Here is a 16,893-nt window from a genome sequence, read left to right as displayed (position 1 = left end):
AGAACCACAGGTAGCTGGGTTTTCCTCCCTTTTTGGCTACACCCCAGTGCTGCCTGTAAGCCTTCTGGATTGGACTGTCCAAAATCCTATGGGTTTAGACTGAAGTAACTCTGCATAGAATTGGACTGCAAGTTGCAGAAATTTTATTTTTCTAGATGCCTTTTTTGTGCTGTAATTCCAATGTGTAGTACCACATGACTATGTTAAAAAGAACCCAGTTAATTTTGTAAGCAAAGTTGCCTGGAGAAAAGACAGTTCCTTGATTTACAATATAGTTTAGAATCATAATAATTATTTATAGATTACTTTCCCAAATGTCTACACTTTGTGCATCCTTTTCAGCTAATATATTTCTGTTTAACATTACCTTCTGTGGGCACGCTAGTTGGCAGAAGGGACGTTGCGGCGCCTTTGGTAGTAGTTAAAACTCTGGATCTCATTGTGGTTTGCTGTATAGCAGTAGTGATGTGAGGAGGCATTTCAGTTGTGTCTACATTCTTCTCACAAATCTTATCTTTCAACTACAGAGGGATAAACAAACAAGAAAACTGAAAATTGGTTCTCAGTGGAAGCCATTCATCTCAGATGTACAGGCATCTGAAAACAGCATAAAATGTCAGTCTGGAGTGAATGAAAATGGAACCCTTAAGTCATGAATTATTTTAAAACCAAGTCAGTTTTTTAATGACACTTTTAAAAAGCAGCACTGATGTCTCAAAGATGGCTGAGTACAGATTCCTCAGTGGAGGACAAAAATATACCATTCTCCGTGCCCATTAAAATATATTATTTTGTTTGCTATCACAGCTGCCAGTTCTTTAGTTGGTTGTTGGCCTTTCATTCCAATTTGAGCCTCACCCAGAGGCCTAGGATATTGTAATGTATTGGTGTAGTATTCATGTGGATCGCAGCAGGGCTGCCTTCTGAATCTGACAGAGGTTGACTTTGTCAATTTGAAGATATTTCAAGTGCTGCCTAGCATTTTTGGAATGGTACCCAGGGTGCCGATTATCACTGGGACAACCTCAGCTGGCTTGTGCCATAGTCGCTACTCGCTATATTTCAATTTTCCAATCATGGTACTTAGTGACCTTCTCATGTTCTTTTTCAATGACCCTTGTTATTTTTCAAAGACCCAATGATCCCAGCAGGGCTGCCTTCAGAATCTGACAGATGTTGATTCTGTCAATTTGAAGATGTTTCAAATCCTGTTCTAGTGTTTTTGGAATGGCGCCCAAGGTGCTGATTACCACTGGGGCAACCTCAGCTGGTTTGTGCCATTGGTGCTAAATCTCCAATTTATTATTATTGCTATTGTTACTTAATTTTGTTTAATATCACAGCTGCCAGTTCTTTAATTGGTTGTTGGCTTTTCAGTACAATTTGAGCCTCACCCAGAGGCCTAGGACATTGTAATATATCGTCATAGTATTTGTGCAGATCCCAGAAGGGTTGCCTTCTGAATTTGACCGATGTTGATTTTGTTGATTTGAAGATGTTTCAAGTGTCACCCTAATATATTCAGAATGGTGCCAATTACCATTGGAATGATCTCAGGTGGTTTGTGCCATAGTTGCTGTATCTCGATTTTCAAATTGTGATATTTAGTGACCTTCTCATGTTCTTGTCCAGTGACCCCGCTGTCACTAAGTACTGCTATGTCAATGATGTTCGCTTTCCTGTCCTCAATCATTGCGATGTCTGCACTTTGCGTCATCTGAGATTTTTCTATTTCGGCTTTGATTGTATTTGTCCTAATGGCTGGTTCTTGAGCTACTAAAGTCAGTGATTCATTTCCTTTTTCAGAGTTCCAGTTGTCAACCACAGCCAGGTCTTTTCATAGTTCACTTTGTCCTTGATCTTCTTCATAAATTGCCTGTGTAACCCTTGTTGTGCCAGTTCTTAGTCCTTGTTTTAATCACATCTTTTCTGTATTCCTGTTTGGTTCTTGGGGCTTTCAGTAAATGTCTATTCTTCACTTCAATCAATGCCTGTCCTGGACTTTCATTTACATAATCGTTTAGTGCATGTTTCTCATCTTCCACTGTTTGTTTTACTTGCAGAAAACTCTCTGCCACCAGATGATGATTATTATTGGTGGCTTTCACAGCTGCCAGTTCTTTAGCTGGTTGTTGGGTCTTTCATTACAATTCGAGCCTCACCCAGAGGCCTAGGAAGTTGTAATGTATTGACATAGTATTTTTGCGGATCCTAGCAGGGCTGCCTTCTGAATCTGACAGAAGATGTTTGAAGTGCTGCCCTAGTGTTTTTAGAATGGTGCCCAGGATGTTGATTACCACTGGGATTGCCTCAGCTGGTTTGTGCCATGGTTGCTGAAACTTGATTTATTATTATTATTATTATTATTATTATTATTATTATTATTATTATTGTTGTTGTTGTTGTTGTTGTTGTTGTTGTTGTTGTTGTTGTTGTTGTTTAATTTTGTTAAATATCACAGCTGCCATTTCTTTACAATCGAGCTTCACCCAGTTTGATTCCCACTCCTCCAAATGAGTGGGGGACTCTAATCTGGTGAACTGACTTTGTATCCTCTTTCCTACATATGAAGCCTGCTGGGTGACCTTGGGCTAGTCACAGTTCTCTCTGAACTCTCTCAGCCCCACTTACCTCACAAGGCATCTATCATGGAAAGAAGGAGGAGGGAGTTTGCATGCCACTCTGAGACACACAGGAGAGAAAGGCAGTGCATAAATCCAACTCTTCCTCTTCTATGATTATGATTATTATTTCACAAAACTACAATCAGGCACTTAAAATAAGTTCAAGAGCTGAGATCTGGTGTCTGCAGGCTAAAAATCAAATCTTGACTACTTCTGCTGAAATCACGAATATATTAGGTTTTTCACTAAACGTTTTATTTTTTTCTATCCAGATATTATACGGCTTTCACACTATTAATAAAATAACCACTAAAATATACTGAGGTGTATCCAATGACTTCAATCTGTTAATTGAGGAACCTTCCTGTGATGGAAGAAGATCCCTCACTTAGCAGAAGCAAGTCAAGGAATTCAAATCATTATTCCTAAATAGAAAGGTTATCTAAAAAAAAATCTTTATTGATAATTGTAGCACATACCCCAAGGCTGTACAAACAGATTTCCATGCTTGAATAACACTTCTGAATTCAAGGTTTCATGCATGAAACATATTACCAGGGAAATACACACTTGTATCCAGGATCAGGTATTCATGACAAAGGTACAGCACTACCACACGGATGATCATCCTTGTTAACAATATTCAATTCTCATCTGGTCAGTTATCTCTCAGTCTTGGTCAGAAGCTAATAAATTTTTAAATGGTCCCATTTAGCTTGTAACTAAAAGATCATAAATGTAGGCAAACATACTACCTCTTCAGGGCAGCCATGGTCAACCCAGTCTTGCCGGTGACGATCAAATCCACTGGAACATCTTTAAATGATGGAAGAGATTCAACAGTCCAGTTGCAAATGAAAAAAAATATATTGGTTGGGTAAGAATGGAAGGGTGGGGGGAGAGACAGAAAGAAGTGATTAAGTCTTTTACTTTTAAATCTGTATGATCAACAAGAGTGTTCACTATATAAAGGATGATCTGAGCCACAATGGTTAATGCTTTCTATAAGGAAATTTTCATGATTAGGCGATTTGACATTGGAATGTCTTTTTGCTTTGAATAGTTAATAGTTTTACTGTGTTATGCAGTAGAATATTAAGGTCTGATCTCAAGCCTGTGGATTTAAGCTTATTTATTCTGTCTATGTTTTTTTCATTTTCTCAATATTTATAGTACTAAGAATGTACCAAAGAATGTACCAAACGGTACAGCTTTCTTTTTATCAGAACAGGCAATCAGAGAGATACAGGCATCCATAAATGTTTGATCAGTTCATACCAAATAATAGGCAACAAGCCATCCAAAATAGTCTGTTCCTTCCTTTAATCTGCATTGCAAAAATGGAGGTTGCTCCTAAACTTTTACCCCAATTAACTAAAAATTAATGAGGTTCCCCACCAAAAAAATGTAATTTTATGACATGTAATGAATATATTGCAAAGCAGCTGGAAGATTATTCTTTAATTATTCCCATGAAGCATATAACTACACGAATATTTTCATTAAGATTTTCAAGATGACTTAACAGCATAGAAGTCGAAATTCTACAACATTTCAAACTCTTTGGCGCCAAAGGTACGACAACAACTAAACTAAATTTAATTGCAAGTATGTTACGCATGTAACTCTCTCATGGCTTCACTGCATTGAGAGAAGAGTCCAAAATGGTAGGAAAAATACCAACCTGACACTTTCTTTTGAAAAATCACCAGTGTAGTGCAGTGGTTAGTGTTGTACTAGGATCTGGGAGATCATGGTTTGAATGCCCACTCTATCATGGAAGTTTGCTGAGTGACCTTCAACTAATGAAACACTTTCAGACTCTCAGGCTTATCTACCACACAGAGTTGTTGTAAAGATAAAATGGAGGAAGGAGAAATTTATGTAGAATGGGAACCCGACTTAAAAATGTGGATGATGGGTAGCCCAATCCGGTGTGTGCATGTGTGAGCATGTGCGTGGGTGTGAATCTCCCTCTGGAGCTGGTGCACCCCTGTGCTGGCGGAAATGCCCTTTCTACCGGTGCAAAGGGGCAAGTGGAGAGGTAACTTACCAGGAGAGCCAGGCGATGCATGGCTCCATGGCGCTCAACCAGGAAGCCAGCTCTGTTGCCCAGTCCTGTTGGCCCAAAATGCTGCACTGACATGGTTGGGGGGATTCTGAGTGTGGGGCAGACCTTGGCTGGTCTCCAGAGTTCTATCGGCCCCCTTGGGCTGGCAAAGCCACGAGTGGAATCATGCTGTATCTCTATTCTCTGCTATGGAGGATTTTTCTTTTTAAAAACTTTTTAGGGCTTCCCAAGCTGCAGGAAAGCCCTCTGGATAGGAAAGTGGTACTAGAATGGTAGCAGACCCAATCACTGTACCATCAAGACTGGGCTGTAATAGTTTCAACCTAAGCAGAGTTACATGCTTCTAAGTTTATTGGGATCAATTGGTTTAAAAGGGTAAAATTCTGTACATAGGTGAAAACATACGCAATTAACAGTATGATCTCATACAGAGTTACTCCTGTCTAAATTACTGGGCTTAGACTAAGATAACCCTGCATAGCATTACAGTGTACAGTGGCAATCCTTCAACCTTTTAAAAATGTAAATTTAGCCTTATTTAAAACATTCTTCTTTTCTGTCTTTGTACAGATCAAGGCAGTTTTCCGCACTAATGAAGCAAGCAATCTTTGATCACTGCATACAGGCACCGAATGAGAGGAACTAAAGTAATCCTTATCAGAAATGTGTGGAACAATGAATTTAGATTCTTTTGCTCTAAAGAATGTAAAAAAAGAAAGGTTTGATTGATCTTTCATGCTGAGGCACTGCCACGTCTAAACAGTCTTATTTGGAAAAAGTTTCTTTATCAGAATCTTCACACTTGATGCCAAAAAAGTTTTCTGGGAAGAATTTCCAAGGAGTATGTCAAGAACCATCAGTTACAGAGTATATAATCATTGCCCCCCTACCCCTATTATGGCTCTGCAAGCTATCATTACAATATGTTTTCTGGTTAGAACACAACATTTAATAAGTCTTTCATTTACTGGCATGACAATAATTCCTCACTGCCATGAACACACCACAGCAGATTTGATTAATTACGCCATTTGTACCATCTGTCAACACAGCCTTTTTATAACAGCTTCATTCTCAAAGGATGACCCAAGTCTGCTCCCAGCAAAGCAATTAACAAACCACATTCTAGGACATGAGAATTAACAAACCACATTCTAGGCCATGACAAAATGAGTCTCATTTTCGAAAAATGAAAACAAGAGAAAGGATCCTGTTGAAATGGAACACAGCAATATGGAAAAACCAGGCTGGTTATCCATTTTCTATCCTGATTGAAAGATTTTTCCCCCCTCCTTCCCAATTTTAGAAAGGTCAAATGATGTCAAATCTGCCAGTTCAAAACAAGTCTGCTCTAGCTGAATAATATACTTTCAGGAAGATGCGCTTGGGACAATTAGTAACATGGCACAACAGCAACTGAAAAAACTGCAAATGAAGGTTTCTCAATTCTGATTATTGTTGAGTTATCAGTAGTAATTTATGTAGCAATTTTATTTTTCTTTGAATATCTAGGTTTTTTTTAAACTTATGATTGTTTCCACAAGTTACTACTGTTTTAACTTGAAGCAATTATTGCCAACTTCCTCACAACCTTTCAGGCTGAGAGGCAGGATACAAATGCTTTAAAATGAAACCAACAAATTGTAAGTAGACCAGTTTCTTGTGAAAAGTTTCAAATGGAACTTATTTAAATTGGGACTGTTGTGGTTTTTAAAAGGGCAGTTGTGTCTGTAACAACAACACAGGGACAGAAACCCAACAGAGCTGAAAAGCTAAATGCTAAAAAGCTACACCTGTTCCATTCTTGCCCAACATACAACTGAGAAAGGCAATGGACTCCACTGTGAAAGATAGCAACACTGTGTAGATATCATACCTGCAAAGAATTCTCAAGACGGAACTGCAGTGAATGCACTTGCCCTCTGTCAAATAAATTTAACAACTCTATCAGCTGTGATGTTCCTTCCAACCCCAACTTTATTTGAAATCCAGCAAAAGTACGCAAAGATGCTAGTAGGAAAAGACTTCAATCGGTGAACTTGCAGTTACAGCCTCCTGCTAGGACTGTGCTTTGGAGTTCAGAAATAAAAACTTGCACGGAGAAGCACCGAAGGAATGGAGGGACTCTTAAACAGATCTGCTCACTTTAGACTAGGGCAGACTAAAGAGTTTCATTATTCATTTATTAGTTCATATCAACATGTGCACAGACAGCAGGATGCAAAAAAACCTGTTGGAATTCTTGTGTTTGGAAACATCAAATTAAAGATTTATTTAAATTATGCACATTTTTTTTAAAAAACCTGTGAACTTTATGTTCTTAAATGCGATTTGCTGTCATGGTAAACCACAATGGGGAAAACTACAGAAAGCATTAAACAGTTTTTATTTTGCATTAATAGTGTGGCACAGGATTTTTTTCTGAAATCAGAAAATTGGATGCTGTATGGTAGAAGACAGAGGACAAGTGATTGACCAAGGTAATGTATCAGAGCAGAGATGTAACAGAGCAGGGATGGGAATGGGCAGGGATGACAACTTTCCATAGTCATGGGTCCTGGAAGATGATGATTAATTTTTTTGATCCGTCTGCAGTTTTTACTTTCCTTTTAGCTGATCAAGATGATGTTTTAATTTGCTGTGTGCCTACCGGTTTATTTTTTATCAACTGTTACCTTCTCCACTTACTTTTACTTAATTCTGCTTACCTTGTTGATTGGTCCCCTCAAAGCAGAATCTTTATTCTAGTGAAAAAGGCTAGGATGCAGGCTGGTAGAGTGCTGTGCAATATTCTGCAGCAGCTTATCATTTGTAACTGATGGCAGTAAATGCTTCTCTGTAGGGTATTTCAGCTATGCTTTGAGTCCCCTGCCTGTCTGTCAGGCCGTTTCTGCACGGCCTCCATGTCGCCTCCACACCGGTGAGAATTCAGCCGGAAGGCGAAGGTCGCTCGTAAGAGACGCATGTCGAAGCCGGGCCGCAGCTGATCGGCGATTGGCAGGCGGGTTCGCAAGATGGAGCCTGCCTCTTCTCTCCTGGTCTGTCCCTGACTCCTGCCTTGTCCCCGTTGTTAGCCTGCTGAGTTCGCCTACCGCCCACGCTACCTCCTAGCGGGTGAGGACATGGGGCTGGGCGTCTTTACCAGACCAGGCACGACGTGCTCAACAACTACTATACCCAGTCTTGAAACTGGCGAAGCCTGGGAAGGCAGCGTTTTCCCGTAGGCGTTGTTTTTGGCCCATCTGCGAAAGGGTCTCAGTTTGGCTACCGAAACTGCTTTCTCAGATCAGCTCCTTCTAATTCCTTCCTCTCAGGGCTACCCCTGTTTCAAAATTTGTGCCTAGCTCTTAGTTCCTCTCCTCACTAATTACATGAGAAATAGAAGTCTGCCCCACTATCTGCCTTGCAAAGGCCTCCAGTTATTCTGGGTGGGGCCTCTAGGGCAGCAGGAAATCCCCACACACTTCCTGCCTGGGGAAAAGGAAGCAAGAACAGGCACTAGCCAGAATCAGGCTGATCAGAACAGAAAACAGGGTGTGGCCACCAGGAAGGCTCTGTGAACCCTGCACTTTCCAGTGCAAGTGGGAGAAAGTTTCTTTGGTGCTCAAGGCTGACACCCAGACCACCATCCCCACTGACAATAGAGATATGCTCAGCTCCAAGGAGGAGGAGGAGGAGGAGGAGGAGGAGGAGGAGGAGGAGGAAAGCCACATTTCTTGGCTGACCAGTCGGTGAGCACCCATGGATTGCACAGCAGGGCTTGGCTACCATGTTCTTCCATTTTCCAATGTCTGCATCTCCACAATCTCTTTCTTTTAATATTTAACATTTATTTGGCCTGGAAAAGGAGCGGAGAGAGAAAGAAGAGGCTCCTGATGATTGGCCAGGGAGGAGGGCAGTGAGGGGTGCAGGACTGGCCACAGCGGGACGTCCCCTGTCCCATCCCCTTCTTTGACTCTCTTTCTCTTCTGCCTCTATCTTTCTTGGCTCCATGGTAGGGAGGAGGCTGGCAGGCAGAAAAGCATTAAAGTTGGGGGGGGAATCTCCAGTTGGCTGCCCATCTTCCTACTCATCTCTGCTCTGTCCATCTGCTCACTCTCCCAGCTCACTCCATCCAACATAGAGGTCCACACTCTGCTGCCTTCTGCCTCCCAGCCTGTGGGAGGGAGAGAGGTCAGCCACCAATTTTGCCCTACATGCCGTGCATGCGAGTGGCAGTGACTGGGCCTCCCTGCTCCCCCCAAGTCAAGTGACATTGCAATAAATACTGTCCTCCCCGGGCCAAACTGGTGCAAACTAAAAGCCCTGGAAAGCAAAATGTCTTTTGATGCCTCCTGAAGATTTCCACAGACTTCACCCTCAGATAGCTTAAAAATAATAAAGAAGCCATTCAAATCAGTGTTGCCAACCTACTGCAGACAGGGAAAGCATGAATGAATTGGAAAGGATGAACAAAACCAGAACAAAAGAAAACTCTTCTGCTGCTGATTTAATTAATACAGACAAGCAATACAGGCAAGGGCTTGGCTGAAAGGTCCCGTGACAGATGGCGTTCCTAGAGCTTGGATGATATGGGCTCTAAGTTCAAGAGGTATTGGATTTTTCCTCCCCTCCAGGTCACATTTGTCTTTAGATGAATGCAAAGTCAAATTAAAGTGAACACACAGCAAAAACAGTCAAATGCTGATTACTGATGAATTATAGAAGAGCAGGGGCTCATCAGTTTTCTCATTAGGAATACCCATTAGCACTCATTAGACCTAGAGGTTGGGAAGCAAATGGTTTAATTACTGTTATTATGCAACACATACACTGGAGGAGTCAGAGACAAAGTACATCTAAGGGTGCTTCTCATGAAATGTTTCGTACTTGGTGTGGATACCAGCATGTAAAATGAAGATAGATCATGATGGCTAGCCGTGGTAGCCTGATGTAGCAGTAGAAAAGAGCAAGAGCCCAGCAATACTTTAAAGGCTAACAACATTTATGGCTGGGTATGAGCTTATGTGAGTCACAGCTTGCTTCATCATGTACAGCTGGATTTTGACACCCAGTGGAAATAGAATAGAATAGAACAGAAATTTAATTTATACCCCAGCTTCCCCTTGTAAACTGGGCTTGGGGTGGCTTACAACATGCACATAAATCAATGATGAAGGAGTGGAGGGGAACTGCACCTCCATTTTGGGACATGAACCTCCAGATTCTGACAGCCTCCTCCCTCACTACCCTGAAACATTCCAGCATCCCCAACACATTCAATAAGTCCAATAACATCCCAAGACTGCAATGGTACCAAATGGCAAACCACTTATCATCTCCTATTGTAGCTCACATGCCCTCGACATATAAATACATATAAAAATTTAAAACCATATTTCTGCAATTAAAATCATCACTAATAAACAGCTTTTAAATGTCCATAACAGGAAAATGACAATAGCAGGTTTGGTTGGATTAGGTGTCACATGCAGAGGGGTAGCAAAGATAAAGGTGGTCCTCTGCACAAGTGCCAAGTCATTCCTGACCCATAAGATAATGTCACATCATCATGATGCTTCCTAGGCAGGCTGTATTTATGGGTGTTTTGCCATTGCCTTCCCCAGTCATCTATACTTTACCCCCAGCAAGCTGGGTACTCAGTTCACTAACCTCAGAAAGATGGAAGGCTGAGTCAATCTTGAGCTGGCTACTTGAAACTGACTTCTGTCAGGATTGGGCACTCAAGTCATGAGCAACAGAGCTTTGACTTAGCAGTACTGTGCAGCTTACCTCTTTTGTGCCACAGGGCTCCCAGAGAGGGTGCTAGATGTGGAGGAAACCAGCATTAGTAATGGAAATAGGTTCCTGCCAAGTTATCTCTGCTAACATCACCTTCCACTCACTTAAGCTGTCTGACTTCAGTAGCTAGCTAGTCTTCCAAGGATCCTTCTCTGCCCCTATCACTAGCTCTGCACTGTCTGTCGTTCTCTTCTGCTGATGTGGACTGGTTGATCCCTGAAGGAGATGGATGTATCTTTGTCATGTTGTCTCTCAGCTGTGTAATCCATTCACCTACGAATGGACTGTTATGGTTTAAGGCAGGAGTATAACTCTGTCTCTCAGATGTTCCAGGAGACTCCCAATTCACCATCAATGGCCAATTGGCCAACTGTGCTGACAGAGGACTGATGGGAATTGTAGTCTCCTGAACATCTGGAGAGCCGCAGAGCCGCAGGTTCTCGCCTACCCTGGTTCCTAGGGCTCAAGTGACAGAGTCTAGACCTCTTATGTGGTATTGCTCCAAGCTTTGCTGACACACACAACCCTGCCCCCACACCTCCACCATGTTGGCAGGTGTGCATCTCAATACCACGAATACTGACTTCTCCACCATCAACCACCCCTTTTGTGCTAGCACATCTAATCCAAGCTACATGTCTGCCATTATCTGAATTCATTCTTCTTTAATTAAGGACAGATGATGACTCACATTCTAGCTTGCTGTGATCTAAAGAAGTGAGCCATGACTACTGATGAAAGCTCACACACCTCCCAGAAATTCTGTTGAATCTTTAGGGGCGGCTACCCGAACTTTCTTTTGCTATTTCTCTTCCACAGCATATAAAATGACCTTGTCAATTTGTCACAATGCAGGCTATACATGCATATGAATAGTAAACATTTCCCTTCCCCAAAATATAAGGATGTGGAAGTTGTCTTTCTAAGATATCTTTTGGCACAAATTTGTTCCTTTCTTTTCCCTTTAATACACATATTAAGACATATATCTTTCCTACAACTGGTGTGGAATATTTGTATTGTGCTTTAAGCAATGCTATACAGGTACAGTGCATTTAGAATGTAGGGGTAGTCTCTGGGAAATCTGGGCGCTGTGTGTTTAATTTAACTTCGCATTCATCAGATCTTCTACACTTTTGCAGGAAACTCCGAGGAGTGACTTGGGTGCAACACCCTTTCCCTATGTAGTCTAATCTAGGTTCCCTCATAGTAGTTGTAAGAGATAAAAAGGAGAACAGGAGAATGGTATATGTCACACTGAGTCTCAGCCTTCATGGGAGAAGCAGGGAAGAAAATCTCTATGGACAGGTACACAATGTCTAGTGAAATGGAAGATTCTTTAAGACAGCATTGCAAAGGTTTTGGAAGAACAATGATCTGTCCTTAATACCGCTTAAATGCAGTATGCAGTATTTAATGCAGTATTATTTACTATGCAGATATTATTTACTATGATATGAAAAGCTTCAGCAGCCTCTCGTAAAGGTACAGGTAATTTTTCCTCAGATCTGTGGGCAAGCCTATTAAGGTGGAATACCCCTGGGAAACCACTGCAGACTATGATTACCAGGAGTTAACCTTTCCCATGTATTCATGATTCCTTGGGAATGTGACATCTGAACTTCTCTCTATCTGCCAAGGCTGATTGCAGGATTGAGGCGCCATCAGCAAGATTTTTTTCATCTATATCCTTCTCCTCCACCATGAAATTTAGAGTACTAAACATGGTATTTCTGTCCTCATTTGTCCTTACAATAATCCTCTGGATAAGGAAGCAGATGTGAAGTCAGTGCATAAGCTGACATCCTGGAAACTATATGGAAACTATAATATGAGAATGTCAATTGATGTGTTGGGATCCATGGCCTGGAAACCAGCAAGAGGATATGGAAGCTGCCATCTATGATGGCGTGATGTCACTTCTGGGGAAAATATGGAAGTGTTGTTATGCCTCTCTAAAATCACGGAGTTTCTGGCAATTCCCAGAGTCAACTGACATCACTTTTGGGTTTTCCCTGGAAGTAATGTCATACCATCACTGACTGTGTTTCTTTAATAGTATTTTTCTCCCAATCAGCCATAGGAACACAGGCAGGGAACAGCAGTCAGGGATGGGAGGATTTCCCTGATAAGAAAATGGCAGTCTTACACAAGGTTGATGTTCCACATTATGTCATTTCCACCATGTTCTGCACACTTTTTTTCTTACTGGTCTGGTGGGCCAAAAAGGAATAACTATGTGTATGACTTATATATTCTCTTTCTGCCCTCATGAAGGCCACAATGGGAGCTAACATGTTAAACATTTACATAATAAAAAGACAATAACCATTAGAACTGAACAAAAGTACATCAAAAACACGTGATTTCAAGGTGCGTAGGGGCCAAGTTTGAACTGGTGAGAAGCAGCCATTAGAAACTACTTGTTTTCCTGTTTGTGGACAGAAGCTGCTGCAGAACATGTATTTGCCAACCACAAATTAACAGCTACAGGGAGCTGTGGTCACCACCACCCAGGACAGAAGAGGTAGGCAAGTTGCCAACAGCTTTCCCATTAAATCATGGGTCAGTCAATTGGCAGGTATTGTTTATAACCATAGGCCTATACAACATAAAGAGATCATAGTAATGAATTACAAAATACAAATAACAAAAATAAAAGTGCAGAGTCACGACATAAAAATGAGAGCAAGAAACCTTTATCTACTTAGTTTAACGTAGAGTCAAATCAGATGACCTACAGTTCAAGAAATGTCAGTGAACCAGAGAAATTGGTGTCAAAACTTATTAGCAAATAAAGATGACATTTATCCTGGTTAAATGATCCTGGCAAGAAATGAATCTTCACAAAATCTGAAAATGCAACCAGAAAATGCAACAATTCAACCAGAACTAGATACTTAGACCTCACATAATGAGAAAAATGAGAAGTATGACAAATAGTGTTCCAGATTTTCTATCTTCCCTTGGCCACAAAGACACAACTGGGGTTTTAGAAATTTTCCATCCAAAGAAGCAGATTACATAATTTGGAAGCACACCACAAGTATTTATCCCAAAACAATCAGCCAATTCTGGGTCATTATAACAAAAACTCAAATGCCCGTGTTTGTGTGGAGCTGATGACTATAGACAGGAAACAATCAAAGGGAACAAAGGCCAGGCTACTTCTATTCAGATGACCTCACCTATTGACCTTGCTATCTTCATTGTTACTCACATGCTAATGGGTGGATCCCACTCAACACATGTAAATCTAGCTTGCTAATTGCACCTTTACTTGTTAACAGACAATGGTTCTTTCCCCACCCTGGACACTCCAACAATGAGCTAGATTGGCTGTGTGGTTTTCTCGAGTTCTAGTATTCTCTCTGGCATCTTAATGCATCTGTGGCTGGCATCTTCAGAGAATCTCAAAAAGAGATGCCAGCCACAGATGCAGGCGAAACGTCAGGAGAGAATGCTGCTAGAACACGGCCATACAGCCCGGAAACCACACAGCACCCAAGTGATTCTGGCCGTGAAAGCCTTCGACAATATATATATACTCCACTTGCTTTCCTGCTATCAGATCCTCTGAAGATGCCAGCCACAGATGCAGGCGAAACATCAGGAGAGAATGCTGCTAGAACACAGCCATACAGCCCAGAAACCACACAGCACCCCAGTGATTCCAGCCGTGAATGCCTTCGACAATATAATAAGATTAGTTAATCAGCCCAAACACCCAATTTGCCTCTGCATTTGATCAACAAAGTCTGTCTTGTAGTTTTATACTCAAGAAATCAGTGATTCCAGACCATACTGGGAAAAGCCCATCATTCTTGACACTTGGGTTTATAGCACATCAGGAGACAGATAATCATTAACCTTGGGAGCTTAGCAAATGGCTGTTCACATTGTCCTTTTGTGGTTTTGAAGTTTGTGCACTGCCATTACTCCTCCCTCACTTTTTACCATAAAAGACAATCAGTGTTTGGGCAAAGTGTACAGATGCCATATTCAAGACTTTTCTTTAAAAGTTTGCCTTTTTATTTCAAGATTGATAGACTGATGTATTGATAAGATTAAAGATAAAATTAAAATATTATATTAAAAATTAAAGCACACATGCGCAATAACCCGCAAAACATTGCCTCCCCAGATGTAAGCAAAAAGCCAGCTGATGGGTAATGCCTGCCTGTTGCAAACAAGGTGGAGGGTACTAACATGCCCTGAAACAAAGACTCCCCAGACAATTCTCTTTGATGTTGCGGGAACCTTATTGTGCATAATTGGTCTCTGAGTCAAAGTTGTGTAACAACAAGAAATCTGATTTCAATGAATTTTATCAATCAAATCTTATCAAATAGCTAAATACCATCTCAATTGTCTTATTAAGAACATCTTAATATTTTTTATATGACTACTTCTTTCCTTTTCACCAAATTTCTCCCCACCCTTATCCTATTCCCCCGAGGAGTTTAAGAAAATTCTAATATTTTATGGTTGAAAAGTCTCTAAGCTCCTAGAGTGATAATCATGTCTCCCCTAAACTTGGGCAAGTTTAAGGATAGATGATGGGTGTGAAAATGGTTGTTTAAATGACATTTCTATAGCATTAAGTTTATTTTTATCTCTTTTAAAAAGATAAGGCAGCCCTCTAGGGTTACCATGTGTAATGTTACATCAGAGAGTTCCTGAGTGTAATATTCCTTCCAAATTAATAAAAGTGTGTGGTCACTGACAAGGCAATATAAACATTGTCTGATTCAATATTGATTTTGAAATTGTTTTCTATAAGCATTTTTGCAATGCAATCACAGATGCTTGGATACTTCCTCTTGTAAGATAGGTCCTCCATGCATTTCTCTAGTGTTTCAGGAAAGTCATTGGCCTATCATCAAAGGAAGGCACTCCACAACAGAAGACAGTCTCCCAAATGAAAGATGGTGCTGCACAAGCAGAAAGAACATACAGGATACAAGCCAATTCCTAGTATATTCTGCAGTGAACATGTGTATGCTCCATTAATTCTAACAGTTGTTGTCAAAGTATTGAACCTATCTACAGTAACACAGTGGGTTTGATTCTGCTATTTTCCCCACTAACACCGGAAGGAGGAAGGGCAATACTGGTAAAAATAAAAGAGTCCACTCTCAAATGTCTTTTAGATCATGTGGGTTCCAAGATCCCCAGCACAGTCCTTTCAGAAGTTCTCTCTCTCTAACAGAAAATCTAATTGGGTCCAAGCAAAGAAGAGCACTACAGATTTGAATACAGTTTGGAAAGTCAAATCCAATCCACAAAGAAATAGATGCATTGAGTTCCTATACCAGAACAGAGTGCTCACCATGCACTATATTTTGTTTCATTTGTAGCCTTCTATGTTCTCTTACTGAAGTCCATCTCATCTTTCATCTGCTATATCTAGTTGTTACTACTTTCTACAGTATAGAGTGAATTCAGACCTTAGAACAGCCTCCGTTGGGTAGCTACTCTTTTTTAAAATGGAAAGCAACATCATAAACTGGCCCTGAACACTTTTAAATTGGATTGATGCTGAGCAATAATCTGTCATGGTATAAAATACTTATTGGTTTTCAAACATTCCACTTTGATATAAAAGGTATCATCTTTCCACATCGGCAGCTAAAAAATCAAGACCATGTTATTTTACTGACACTGGAGTTAATAAAAGCAGTAATAATGTGAATGAAGGCAAAAAATGCACATTTTGGATGGAACTGCAGTAATCAATGTAAAAGCATTTCAGTTACCATAGTCGTTTGTGACTAGGCCATTCAGACACTCCACCCTGGTGTAATTTTCTTCATCCCCCCAAAATACTGAAAGTGACAATTTAAATTTTAACACATAGTGCTGAAAACACAGGACATGATCTTATAGTCTTTGCTGACTACTTGTGTATACTGTTGAAAAAGAAAAGGCTATCCCCAGAATGAAATGGAAAGACAAAGCTCTACTGAATCAACTTCTCTTTCAAACAAAATACTAGCAACAGCCTTTATTTTAAAAAACAAACCTAAGTATTATCAAAACAGGATTATAAGGGATTATTCTATATTAAATTGGGCATGATAGTCACAAAAGAAAAGATGGTGACTGTTGTATTGGGAGAATTTGCCATGGGCCAGAATTTGCCATTTACGCCCTCTCATGACAGGAAGAAGAATCTAGTTCCAATGTAGGGCCAATACAGCTCAAAAACTGCCTTGAACTTCAGTGTAGGGAGCCACCCCCAGGCAAAAGTTCAATGAGGCTTCAGGAGATCTGTTTCCAGCCCAATTAGTTACTGTGGGCAGAGGGGGAACAATGCGCAATCAAAAGCTACTGAGGGAAAAGGAAGAGGGAAAGCCAATTTTACATGTGGAAATGCAGCTGCTAGAGCAAGATTCAACTACTGCTCCTGTCCTC

At 40.7% G+C, this 16,893-nt stretch overlaps 1 protein-coding gene across 3 annotated transcripts in view; it reads right to left on the bottom strand.

Annotated features, from left to right (window-relative positions):
- The window catches only part of PLXDC2 (plexin domain containing 2), a 247,278-nt gene that overhangs the window by 33,182 nt on the left and 197,203 nt on the right, over positions 1-16,893 (bottom strand). For all 3 annotated transcript variants that reach the window (XM_048510913.1, XM_048510914.1, XM_048510915.1), the window contains 2 exons: positions 3,380-3,440; positions 368-521 (listed from right to left, as the gene is read on the bottom strand). In XM_048510913.1, coding sequence (XP_048366870.1) covers positions 368-521; positions 3,380-3,440 — 215 coding nt within the window. The remainder of the gene's footprint in view (positions 1-367; positions 522-3,379; positions 3,441-16,893) is intronic.

The sequence above is a fragment of the Sphaerodactylus townsendi genome, linkage group LG11, assembly GCF_021028975.2.
Source record: "Sphaerodactylus townsendi isolate TG3544 linkage group LG11, MPM_Stown_v2.3, whole genome shotgun sequence".
Classification (NCBI taxonomy): Eukaryota; Metazoa; Chordata; class Lepidosauria; order Squamata; family Sphaerodactylidae; genus Sphaerodactylus; species Sphaerodactylus townsendi.
This window is presented reverse-complemented; position numbering and strand designations above follow the sequence as displayed.